The sequence below is a fragment of the Echinops telfairi genome, unplaced genomic scaffold (genome assembly GCF_000313985.2).
Source record: "Echinops telfairi isolate 266 unplaced genomic scaffold, ASM31398v2 ScPeMD7_7425;HRSCAF=8463, whole genome shotgun sequence".
NCBI lineage: Eukaryota > Metazoa > Chordata > Mammalia > Afrosoricida > Tenrecidae > Echinops > Echinops telfairi.
The window spans coordinates 3,045,185-3,058,056 of NW_022111325.1; the positions used below are offsets into that span (position 1 = coordinate 3,045,185).

Consider the following 12,872-nt stretch of genomic DNA (forward strand, 5'->3'; position numbering starts at 1 on the left):
GCAGTAGGGAATGGCCTCCTTTCTCTGTCCACCTGCGCCTCACTCGGGATTCCTCAGTGCCCGCTGTGGCCCTCCAGGTCACCGCGGTCATTCTCCGCATCCCGGGACCCTGGGGGAACTTGGCCAACTAGCGAGACCGTCGCTTCTTGACGGTCCCTGGCGCCTGCCCCTTTCTGGGTGTGGAGCCAGGCCCTGGAGGGAGCTTTGGAACGCTCTTTGTGGCACGGACCGCCTAACCCTGAACAAAAAGTTTGGCAAGAGCCCCCAAGCCTTAACGGAGCGCTCAGACGTCTCACCAAACTGGACAGGCCTCAGTTTCCCCATCTCGACTGCTGGGCCCAGGAAGCCCCCATAGAGGGACTGATGCTGACTGGCAGTGCCCACCTACACCCCCCCCCCCCAATGTCGCCAAGCCAAGGGTGAAGACCGGGGGGCACAGCGGAGCAGTGCACAAACGGACTTCCTGGGAAAGGAGGTCCTGGTGCAGGCAGCCGGGTGGACACCGCTCACCAGCGGTGCCAGCAAGGTGGGCTCAGCAAGAAACCTGGCACCTAGTTAGCCTTGTTTTGATGATTCAGAAAAAGCCACACATGGGTGTGAATTTTCACGGATGGATGGCCAGCAGGAGGAAAGGACCAATCCCCAGAGACCCAGCTCCCAGGCTCCAGGAGCCCATGGGGCAGCCCAGATAGGAGACAGGTGCCCTGCGTACAAGATGGCGGCCAGTTGCCATAGCAACAGAAGGAGCTCCTTGGTTGTGGGGGCGGCACCGGGGAAGCCAGCTGGTGCCAGATGGACAAACCCAGCAGAAGGCAGCCCCGTCAGGTGAAGCCCGTGCCCCCTGTGCCCAGGGCGCTCTCTCCATATGCCAACCTCAACCTGCCCCTTCTCCGCGGGCCCCAAGGCCACCTTTCTGCGGGTGGTGATGGGCAAGGCCCACTTGACTCTTGCTTGTGCAACAAGAGATAAGTGCTTATGAACGAAAGGCCCCGTCTGCTCAGCGCCCTGCCCGTGGGCTGAGGGGTCCCTGCCGGCAGCACGGGGGGACGCAGGAGCGAGAGGGCCACCGGAGAAGCGAGAGTGTTTGGAAGAGCCGTTTTGTAGCTGTGAACAGAAGGTTCCCGGCGCCTGGGACACACTGCTCTGGAGAGTTCTGGGAGGGCTGGGGAGGTAAGCAGGGCAGCCGTGGCCAGTCGGGGGGCCATGGGGTTCCCCCTCCCCCTGAGATTGCCCACGTGGTCCAACCCGGGAAGCGTACAATAAGCTGCGGCCACGGGACCGCCACTCTGTTCAAAGAGGTCCCTCCCCAGACAGTCTCTGCAAGACGTCCTCTTGCTCAGGACCAACCAGGAGAACTCTGGCCACTCCATGCCACCCAGCGGCTAGTCTCAGATGGGCCCCGCGGGAGCTCCAGGGCCCCACCGCCCATCACCCCAGCAACCCACGGCCCTCACAACCAAGCTCCGGAAGCCTGCTCCGGCTCTCTCCCACCCACCCCACTGCCAGTCACGGCTCCTCTCACTCCGCTTGCCCCCTCCCCTCGCCTGACGTGGGCACATGGCCCTCTCATGCAGGTCCATCTCAGTGGAGCCTCAGGATCACCGTGGCAGCCAGCTAGGGCCCAAAGACACAGGTCACTTGTCTGTGGTCACCCAGCTGGGACGTGGAGGAAAACCAGGATACGTCGCGTCCCGGGCAGCCTGTCCCATTTCAGGGTTCAAAGCCAGAACCTCCCCCTTCCGCTGCCCTCCCTGGGAACAGGATCCCTCTACCTACCAGATCTGCCAGCAGCAGATGTGTGTGCCCACTGCATACAACCGCCAGACCCCGGCACCGGCCAGAGCTGTGAGAGGGGGGCAAGTCTAGGATGGGGCCAGCAGGGAGGTCCCATCAGGAGGTGAGCCTGTGTGTGCAGAAGGGGCCCCGTGGCCTCCTGGCTCTTCTTTGGCTTAGGTCAATGGTGCCTCTCCTCTGCACACAGCTCTCCTGGAAGGGGGTGACAGGGGCAGGGTGAGGAGGCACCAGGGCAGCCTGGCAAGACAAGATAGAGGGCTTCTCGGAGGGGCCCTGACTGGCTGGTGCAGAGAGCCCCATCTCAGGAGCAGCTCGACCATGGCCTCACCGCGAGCCTGATCTGGCCTCAGCCTCTCTCTGCTTCTGGAAGGCCACCCTTCCGGCCTCCCCTGGCCCTCCCTCCCATCCTACCCCACTCCCTGACGGTCCCCCTAAGTCCCCTCACCTGACAAAGCCTCCTTCAGGGTCGCTGACAGAGCAGCCTTTGTGTGGAGGCTGGGCCTGGAGGTGGGGGAGGGTGACCCCTTCTCACACCCCACCCTGGCAGCTGGCAGTGGTCAGTGGTCTCATGAGCCAGCAATGGCCTCTCCAACCTCCCACCCGATTTCTCGATAAAGACCCCTCTCGGAACATGGCCCGCTGCCCCTCATTTCCTCCTGGGAGAAGTTTCTGGTCCTTCACTGCCACCCCCAGCATGGCAGCCTGAAAGGCTGTGGTGGGGGCCCAGCGACTTGCCTTTCCGTCTGTGTCTTCCCTCGGGGGCTTCTCTCTGTCTCCTCCTGCCCTGACTGTGGCCAGAGGCCCTCTGTAGCCTCCCTTCCCTTCCCACCTGTCCTAGCAGACTCTCTTAGGGTCACTCTAGTCCCCAAGCACACTCTTCCTCCTTCCTGGCCTTCCCACGCGCTGTCCCCTCTCCATAGCCTGCCATCTCTCAGCACCCAGACAGCTGCCCCTCCCCTCCAGGCCGGCCCTTCTCCACACTCCCAGGGCACCGCAGCCCTGTGTCTGCACGACAGCCCTCTTCACGCTGTGACTGCCGTGATTCCTGCTCCGTGATGCTGGTTCCTCAGAGCAGCTTCTCCTTCAGCCCTTGGTGTGACATCTAACACCCAGGGAGTACCCCACCACCACGGATACAGAGGGGAGAGTGGCCCGAGATGGAGTCAGGGGTACGGATGTGAGTGGGGCTACAAAGGAGCAAGACTCGGGGTTTCACGTGACTGGGCGGGATGTGGGAGCAAGGGCAGGGCACCCAGGAGGATGCTCAGCTGCGAACCCGAGGGCCTGGGTGTAAAGAGCCCAGCGCAGAAAACACAGGGCAGCCAGGATGTGAGATAAGACTTGGAGGTGGAAGCTCAGTGTGTCAGCGTCCAAGGCGTCTACCTGGGGGAGGCCCCACTTCATGCTGCTTTGGTGAGACGCTGCACTTACATATCAAGATACAAATAAAGCAAGAAACCGACTCACCGAGACCCTGTGTAGCGCTCCCAAGGCTATAAATCTTTACGGGAGCAGCCTCGCCTTTATGCCACAGAGCTGCCGGGAGGTTTGAACCACGAACCTTATGGTTTGCGGTCCAACGTTTGCCTGCCAGGACTCCTCTATGAAGATGGAAGGTTAGAACACAGACATGCCCCGGACCCTTCTTGCGACTAGGGCCTGGTACGTGCTCTGGGATTGACCAATCCCAGCCTCCACGCCATTCCAGGCTCTGATGGAGGCCCAAATGGAAGGAGCATAAGTCGTGGTTGGGGTGCAGAGCTGGAGTTTGGGAGAAGCCAAGCCTAGAGGAGTGCAGTGGAGAGTTTACAACTTCCAGTGATCGTTGAAGTGATGCAGCTGGGTGAGAGAAGAACAGGGGTGTGTGTGTGTGTGTGTGTGTGTGTGTGTGTGTGTGTGTGTGTGTGTTGGCGTTTCCGATGGCATGGCCTTGGTGGATGCTGTGCTCAATGCAGAGGAGGGAGTGAGCCAGTGAGTGGAACTGAAATGGTAAAGGACAGGACCGAGGAGCCAAGGCCAAAGGAGAGCCTCAGTGTGAGAGGTCCCACAATGGCACCAAGCACCAGGGACCAGGCGTGAGGAAGGGCCAGAGCTGGGGGGCTGGGGGTGGCCTGTGAGAGGGTACCGTTTTACCGGGGTTTTGAAGATGAGAGCTAGACTGAGGTGAGAAGACTCGGGCCTTCCCCACAAGCATGCCATGGCCCCGCACACACCCCAGAGAGCCCTCCCCCCACCCCCCTGGCAGAGGACCCTGCCTGTCTGCACCTTGGCCTCCACCTCTGGTGCCAATCACCCCAGCTCTGATCTCCTCGGCAGGGCTACTTGTGGCCTTTGCCCTGGCCACATCCTTCCTTCTCCCTGCTCTTCCTGTGGCTGGGGTTCAGAACACAGGCAGAGAGAGGGCCAAGCTCTGTCAGAATCGAGCGAGGAACAGCTGACCCGGAGCCGCCGTTTCTCCTTCACAGTCAGCCAGCCCCAGCATGAGGGGGAGTCAAACAGGTGAAGGCGTTGACATTACCCACAGTGCTCTGGGGCTCACAGCCGCTCTGGGAGCAAACCCAGGGCTGAGACCTCCCTACCATCTCCGCGCCTGTGCCAGTCTCTCGTCTCTGCCCGGGACCACCATCCCTAGTGTCTCTCTTCTTCCGTCTCTCCTCACCCTCTCCACACCAATCCCTATAGTGGGAGGATTCCAGACTACCGCCGGCTGGCCGGCCGCAAGCCCTCCTTTCATGTCCACCATCCAGGGCTGGCGCTCAGCCCACACCTGCCAGAGGCGGCCATTTTGCAGACGCCAGCTACCTAAGATGGCGGCCTCCCTCTCTCCCACCCTCCCCCGGCTCTGCTTCCGTTCCCACCGCCTGGCCTCCCACCCAGGCCCCTTTCTTTCTGAAGCCGGAGCCCAGCAAGGTGGGGGGCCAGGCTGGGGAGCCAAGGCCAGAGGAAACGAGACAAAAAAGGACAGAAAAGGCGGCCCCTTGGCACCTCTCTTTGGCATCGAAGTCCAGCCAGGGGTGGGGGGTGGGAAGAGGGAAGAGGAGAAAGAAAGTAGTGTGTTTTATTTCTGCCCTCTTCCTGGGCCCCCCACCCCCACCCATGCACACACACTTTGATAGAAACAAAATCTCTCTCTCCCCTTTTCTCTCCTCTGCAGCCCCCTCCCCTTTTTCTTCCTGGCTTCTACGATGAGCCTCCTGGAATGCAAATGAGCTGTATTATGCAAATGGATGCAAATAAAGCTTAACGAGGAGAAGGAGGGGGGCAGAATGCCTAATGAGCAATGGCGGAGGGGGCAGATGGAGGGTGGTGGGGATGGCCCCCTCCTTGTCTCCTTTCCCACCGCCTGGAGGTCTGCTGGGGTCACCGAGGTCCTCACTGATGGGAGAGAGTGTAGGGTCAGAACTCCATCACTACAGCTGACAGGCCATGGAGACTGGGGTGGGAGGTGACCAGGATGGTCCTGGCTGCACTTGACGGGCAGGAGAGCCTGAGCTGGGGGGAGAGTGGGGGGAGACCTGGTGCCCACTGCACAGCTCTGCCACCTCCCTGCCTGCGGGTCTGCTGCTGCCTGACCCTGGCGCTCCCGCCTCTATGAGAGGGTGCTGTTCACGCACCTCCTGCTGTGCATCTTAAAGGAGGGCTCCCAAGGGAAGACTCCCAGCCAGACCCAGGTTCTTCCCAGGGGTGGAGGTGAAGGCCGCCTCTCTTTGTGCCTGGAGGGTGGGGGTTGGGGTGGCTGTCATGGCAACACTGCAAGGAACACCCACCTCCCCAACATTCGGCCCCAGAGGACCCAGGAGTTGGTGCGGAGGAGGGGGGGGATAATGGATTGACACCCCCTGATGCCCCACCACCTGGCACTGCCAGCCGGAGATGGCAGCATCAAATCCTAGAGAGAATGGTCCCTTTGTTTGGAGGCTCACGGTGTGGGGGAGCTGGCCTGGGCACACAGAAGGGCCTTCTCCAGGCCCCGCTCCAGTTTGCCTGGCTCTCCTGCTCTCTAGAGAATCCCTGTGGCCATCTCCCAGCTTCTGTGCCCTGGCAGACAGTTGCCCCCTGGCCTCTTCTTTGCCAGCGATAGCTAGGTGTGCCTTGCCCTGTGCTGCTCCCCGAAGCCTCCTCTCCAGGCCCCTGTGGGCAGGGATGGCAGTCAGCCCCAGCTCCCCCTGGCTTGTGTGGACACCGCACATGGCCAGACCGGCGCTCGTTCTTTCCTGTGTGGGGTAAGCCTCTGCTCTTCACCTGACCCAAGAAGAGGGCCTTCTAAAAGAGGGTGTGAACGCAGTGGGAAGGTCCAGGACTCAGAATGCCTGGATCTTGGCATTGCCATGAGCCAGCTAAGCGACCTTAGAGACATCTCTTCCATGCTCCGGAGGGCTCAAGTTCCTCCTCTTTTAAATGAAGGGCATGGGCTGGTGATGTCTGAGGTCCCCGTTAGCTCTACCAGGCCCCTACACTGTTGCACCCACAACCACGGGGCACATATGGTTTTTAGAAATGGACCCTCCCGACCTTCCGTTAACAGCTGAAGCAGGCTCAACTCCAAGGAGGCAGGAATGCCAACTGCTGTTGTCTTTCTGCTAAGACTCCACAGCCCGGTGCAAACAACTCCCAAGAATGAAAACATGTTGACCCCTGGGGGTACAGGACTCCTCCCAGCCCTCCCAACAGGGGTCCGCACGGCTGCGCACTCACCATGGCCCGGGAGCTGTCCGCGGTGCTGGATGCGGCTGTAGCGCTGATGGAGGCAGGAGGGCGGGAGGGGTGGTGGTGAAGAGCACCCACCCGCCCCAGGCGAGAAGCTAGAGGGAAGAGAAGACGCAGAAACATTTGGAAAGAGTCAGGAAAGGGGAGTAAATGCTCCCGAAGAAAGAAGAAGGTGTTTCCTCTCTCAGAAGACCTCCAAAGCACTGATACTACTTTGGGGGAAGGAGTGGGGAGGAGAACACTAGTGTCAAAGTAACTTTGGAACCTGCTCTCCGTTGTCCCACTGTGTCCTGGGTCAGTCCAGCCCTCATTTGAATTCAATTGGGAATCCATGGGGGGATGGAGCCAGAGTTCCTGAGCTCTTTCCTTGGGAAAGACCTCAAGGTGAGGTGAGAGGCTGAGGCTCCACCTCTAAATTCCACCCTAGATCCTATGGCTCCCACAAGGAACTGGGTGATAGATGGACAAGCTACACCAGTGGAGACACTCGATCTGTCTGGTGGTATTATAGGGGTTAGGAGCTGGGCGGGGCGGGGGCGGAGGGGGCAGAGTGCGTCCTGGGCATGTATGAGCAGATGTACACGTCTGTGTCCCAGGCCAATGGGTGAGCCAGGATCAGTGGCTCCTTAGAAGCATCGAGGGAGTTTTTAAATGCTATCAGTCCCTCGGCCTCAATCCCAGACACTTTGGTTTAACTCGTCTGGGACTGAACCCAGATATCAGCATTTTTTTTAAAAAGCTCTCCCAGTTGATTCTAGTGCAGAACCAAGCAGGGAATCACTAGGCTAGCGGGTGGGGAGTGTGTCTTACCCCTGGGGGGAGAGAGGCAGAGGGGACCCCAAAGAGAGAGGTAGTGAATAGGCAGGAGGACCTGCATGTCTCTCTCCTCTCCTGGGAAATGCCCAGGTGGCCTGCAGGTGATTCTGGCTTTGGGTGGGTCCGTCTGTGCTGTGGGAGCTCAGATCACCTGGAGGCCATGAAAGGGAGTGGTCTCCCCAGCCCGGGTCCCTGTGCAGAAACAGGGCATGGGTGTGCGGCTCCCCTTCACCCAGAGGGTCCCCTGGGAGGCTGCCATGGAAGGTAAACAGCCACAATGGTCCCTTTCAGGGTCCAGACTCCAACCCTTCAGGCCAATTAGCAGACACAGCAAACAGCAATTCACTGCCTTCAGCCGCTGTCATAACAAACTCAGAGCTGCCTTAATGGGGGATTAGGCTAGGAGGAGGGGGTGTCAGAGCCCTGGGAGAGCCTGGGTGGTGAGGAAGGGCTCCCCCTTTCTCTCGCCTCTCTGGTAACTCAATATCACCCACTCTTTCCCTTTCATGACCCTGCTCCTGATGCTCCCCAGAGCACCAACAGGAATCGTTGTATTGTTTCTGTCTAGTCCTTCCTCCTGTGATTCTGGAGTATTTATCAAATGCATTTATTTCCTAGGGAAGTTGGCATGCCCTGATTCTGGGCGAGGCAGTATATATCACTCCCCACCTTCAGCTCTCTGAGGTTCCACTAGCAAAGAATTGGCGGGGCGAAGAACCAGCAGTCTGCCTCCAGAACACTGGGGGTGGGGGTGGGGGCAGGAAACATGAGTGAATAAATACCAGTATTCCAACTCCCACAGTAGGCTTTAAGGACTTCCAGATGTAGGAGAATGCAGGGGGGGTGGTATCCCACTCTGGTGGGCTGCCAGCCTCAGGAATAATACTCAGAAGGGGTAGAGATGGGGGTGGGGCAGGCTGAGCTGGTTGGCTAGAGGAGAGAAGCCGTGGCTTCCTCCGACCCACCCACCGGGTGATGAAGGAAAGCCTGCACTCTGGTAGGCAGGTCCCTATTTGGTTTTACAAGTGTACCTGCCACCTAACGGGTCCTTCCATTTCAATAAACTGTGTGTCCAGCAGCTCCAGAACCTAGACGGTTCGAGGCACCAACTTGAAGTGATGATTTGTCGAGATTTCTCTACCTGTGGACTCCAGTTTGCCGATCATTCACCACACCGTCAGTGGCGAGACCCATGAAGAAGAGAAGACACCAGGGCTGTTCTGCAGAAGCCAGGGGCACCTCGCGCCGTCAGTAGCATGGCCTCCAGTCCTGCCCTTTCACAAGCTGCCCAAGGCCTTGTGCCTCCTCTCTCCCAGCTCCCCACAGTGTACTCGGGTCCCCAGAAGTCCCTCCTCGGATCTCAAGGCTGAAGAAGAAGGAAGGCCTCAAGTTCAAATACTCAGCGATCCGATCCTTCCTCAGGAATCTGCTGGGGATTCAATTTGCATCCAGAGAGCTGAGTGTGCTTTCAGACTCTCCAGGTGCAGCCTCGCTGCCTCCTACCCTTTCGCCGCCACCAAGACTCAGCCTGAACCACAGGTATAACACAAGACCTCTCCCCCGAGTTCCTCATTCGCCTCCTGGCACAGTCCTGAGGGTACAGATTCTTACACACACACACCCATTACTGGAGGACCTGAAGCAAGAGGCTGCCATGAACGCAGCTGGAGCTGCCCAGTGATGGGGCCCAAGCATCGCCCTCGATTCTGCTCCCTCAGGTCACTTTGCTCCATCTGTCCCTTTCCCTTTGTGGGCTCATGACTGTGGTCTTGGTGATGGTTGTGACAAGAAGGACCTTTCAACAAGCCCCTCCCTGTGCCTGGACCTGGGGAAACTGTGCCCTTGGATGGGGATGTAAGTCATTGGGGGAAACCAACTCTTTAGGGGGGCATTGCCCTCGCACCACTCTCGGAGTGTGTGCTCAGGCTGTCAGAGGAGAGGCTAAGGAGTGAGGTGGACATAGAGACCGGCCTCAGCAGCGTTTGCTTCCAGCAGGAAAGGGGGGAGGCTGCAAACTTGGACACCAGGACCGAACATTGGCCCAGGGACCCAGTGACCATGAGGCCTTTCTGAGCCCTTTTCCTTGTCCCCTCTTTCCTGGGAGGGCTTCCTGCTGGGCCGGGCTGAAGGAAGGGCTCTCTGGTATTGGGGGTGGGGGCATGGGTCGAGGGGAAGACTTAGTGACACCACTGTGGTGTCTGTATTGAGTAAAAACCAGGCCAGCCTCCGTGTCTGTTCCTACAGTAGGTTTATACCCATGCGCAGCCAGAGATGCCCCCTCCCACCACCAAGCCTCCTACCCACCAGTCACTCACCCAACTCACAACCCCACCCGCCAGGGCCACACATCTGCCAGACACAAACCCTCAGCCCAAGGCCCCTGGCCCCCCAGTTCCCCTTTCCACAGAAATGCTTGTTTTGTAGAGTCTAAGCCCCCAACCTAGCAGTTCCCTGAAACAAACCCCTCCTCTACCCCTCCTCTCTCCATGCCTCTCCTTTGGAGACCCTGCCCTCCAATTTGCTCATAGGGTGTAACAGCAAGACTCTAAACCAGGGGTCCTCAAACTACAGCCCTCCCGCCCGTGGGCCACATGCAGCCTGCAGGGTGTTTTTGCCCCGTTTGTTTTTTTTTTACTTCAAAATATGTGCAGTGTGCATAGGGATTTGTTCATAGCTTTTTTTAAACTATAGTCCGGCCCTCCAATGGGTCTGAGCGACAGTGAACTGGCCCCCTGTTTAAAAAGTTTGAGGACCCCTGCTCTACACCAATCAGGGTCAATAAATGCAGGCTTGGTCTCAGGTGGGTGAACCCTAGCAAATCCCTAAGGAGAATTCTTAGCCAGCTACATGAAAGGCTTAAAAAGATTTTTTAAAAGCTCTATCTTTCTAGGTGCTTCACAAATCTAGCTCCTCACCCCTGGGTGTGCACCTATCCGCCCCCCTCAGCCCAAGCCCCCTCCCAGCCCTTTTCCTTCCTCCCCTCCCTTCTCAGCTCACCCCACCCCCCTCCCTGGATCGCAGGCTCCTCCCCATAGCACTCAGCCAGCCTTCGCAGAGACAGGGAGAGAGGAGTGAGGAAAAGCTCTAGCAGCTCATTTGGGCCTGTGGTTCCTCATCTGTAAAATGGGCTCAGTGACAGCGACCTCATAGTCGAAGGATCAAAGCAAGGCAGAAAAGGTCAGTACTTTGGCCGCTGGTGCTGCACGGTGTTACAGCCCCATGCCCCTCCAGTCTCCCGGGAACCTGCCCTCGCACACCTGTCCTCCAGGACCCCCCAGCCCAAACAGCTATGAAGGCAAGGGCCTCTGAAGGCAGGGGGCTGAATGTGTTACAGTCTCTCTGAAGCCCCCTGCTTTTGAGTTTGGATTCTCCAATGTCTCCCACATAATATGCGACTGACTCATAATAATCTTCTAGCTGTAAAAATCAGTTCCCGGAAAGACATCTGAAATTGACACCAGAAACCAGAGTCAGTATAAGGTCATGGAGACCAGGCCTGATGCCCCCTTTTACTCCCTTCTGACCCTGGTACTGGAATGTTGGCAAGGGGTGGGGAATGGAAAGCGGCTGTAAGTACAGAGAGTCCCTTCTTGCTAGCTTTGGCCACATTTACTTTTATCCCACAAAGTGGCTCTGGAACAGTCTCCTCTCGGCTGCACCCAGAAACTCTTTTGCTGCAAACATTTGCGTCAGACCAAATCAGTGCATTCCTTTATGGAAGCCTGGTTAAGCTGGAGTTCTTTGCTGGCCCTGGGCAGCGCAGATAGATACTAAGCATCAACTCCCTCGGTGTGTGAGCTCCTCAGAGTGCTGCTCCTTGAGGGCAATTTATTCTTCTTGGAAATGATTTCCCAGAGTGAGGGTAGGGTGGGGTGGGAAGGAAGGGTGTCCTGTGGTCAGTGAAGACAAGCCAGCCTGAGCAACTGATCCAGACATCAGACTCAGGGTCCTGGGCTTGCAGGAAGGCTGAATAGGATAGAGAGGACCTCGCACTGCCCTCGTTTGGGGAACCTGGACCTCACTGGTACCTCCAACCTTTGTCATTCTCAGCTCCAAGCCACCCTGGTCAGCTTCAGAGAACCTGGTCCAAGCAAAGACCAGCCTTCTCAGGTGACCTCCCCAGCCCCCCAGCCAGCCTCTTCCACCCCAACAACCGCTGTGGTCAGCCTGCCGGCAAACTGTCCGCTGGCTCCAGCACTGTCCTTAAAGCCTCTGGCGCTGGATCTCAGGAGGGTTCCCTTGGAGCCGCTCGCCCAGCGATGCTCCCTCCCCTCGGGAAAGGCTTCATCCTGAGAAGTGACCACCATGCCTCTCCCTTGCCGACCGCGGGAAGAGCTGAGATTGTGCCAAGCGCAAGTGAAACGGGGCGGGGACTCCTACCTGCTGCTGGGTCAGGGTCGTCTCTACTGGTGCGGGCTGGACGGCGGTGGCCGCCGCCTCATCTTCGCAGGTCCTGGCCGCTTGATCAAGCCCAGGCTCAGGCTTCCTTGGCCCGCCCGCCCGCCCGCGCAAGGCCGGCTCCCCGGGGGCCCTCTGCGCAGTGTATGGGGTTATTTTTACTTTCGGTTATCTAGCTTTATGAAGACTCCACACCACTCATACAGCTAGATAACCAAAGATAACAACCAACCCCGCCTCCTGGCCGCCGCCGCCGCTTCCACGCAGCCTCCCGGGCTGCCGCCCCGTCGCCCGCCCCAGGGGGATCAGGCTGGGGTCTACGGGTGTGGGGTGGGGGCAGACGGGGAAATGGAGACCGAAGAAAAAGGTGCGGAGACTCAAGACAGGACAGAAGCTGGAAACGGCGCCAGGGCCTTCGGCGTCGAGGTCCCGCGATCGGCCCTCGGACCCAGACCCGAAAGGCTGCCAGACGCCCAGCGTCCTGCTCCCGCAGCCCCCGGAGCGGGCTGGCGCTGGTCCGGGGGACGGGAGCCGGCGCGCTTTTCGTGCCACCCGGGAAGGCGGCGGGGACTGAGGCGGAGGCCGTCGGCGCCTCCCGGGGTCCCCCGGGCTCTCCGCGGCCGACCAAGGGCGCCCGCCAGCTGGCGCGGGAGCCGCAGCCGCGAGCGGAGCCCGAGCGCGGGCCCCAGCTAGGCGGAAAACCGACGGCGCCGCGACCTCCAGCGGGACCGACCCCAACGGCGCCCAAGTAGGAGAAAGGGCAATTTCGGAGACTCCAAAAGGGAGCGGGGCCGATGGGGGTCGATGGAGATGCCACCCACCCCGGCTGCGGAGATCCCACCCCACCCGGGCTCCGGCGGCGGAGCCCCTCGGAGAGCCGGCCGGCCGGGCGCTGGAAGGTAACCACGGTCCCCGGGCCCGAGGGCTCCGGGAGAGGCAGATGGCTTTGCACAAAGAGGACCAGAAAGCACTAGGGCGGTGGGGATGGCCAGGGATCCCTGGCGAGAGGAGAAGGGTCCCTGGGGGCGCGTGGGGTCCCGATCCGGGGGAGGTGCTGACCAGGGCAGGGTCCCGGGAGAGAGCCACCCCCAGGAGAGTGCCCGGGGCTCGCGGGCCTCGGGGAGGACGCCGGAGGCCGCGGCGCCAGCTCGCCGCGC

General features: G+C 59.6%; 1 protein-coding gene across 9 annotated transcripts in view; it reads right to left on the reverse strand.

The window, feature by feature from the left end:
• The window catches only part of LOC123522617, a 20,598-nt gene that overhangs the window by 2,401 nt on the left and 5,325 nt on the right, over positions 1 to 12,872 (reverse strand). For 4 of the 9 annotated variants that reach the window (XR_006680852.1, XR_006680853.1, XR_006680851.1 and 1 more), the window contains exons 1-2: positions 6,490 to 9,935; positions 1,777 to 1,986 (exon numbers count right to left, since the gene is read on the reverse strand). Coding sequence is in view for 1 of the 9 variants with exons in the window: in XM_045298435.1 (XP_045154370.1) it covers positions 6,490 to 6,596; positions 8,459 to 8,483 (132 nt within the window). In the remaining 8 variants the exon portion in view is untranslated. Of the gene's footprint in view, positions 1 to 1,776; positions 1,987 to 6,489; positions 9,936 to 11,697; positions 11,734 to 12,872 lie in introns of those variants that run through there. The other 5 variants (XR_006680854.1, XR_006680855.1, XR_006680857.1 and 2 more) reach the window with 4 other exon arrangements.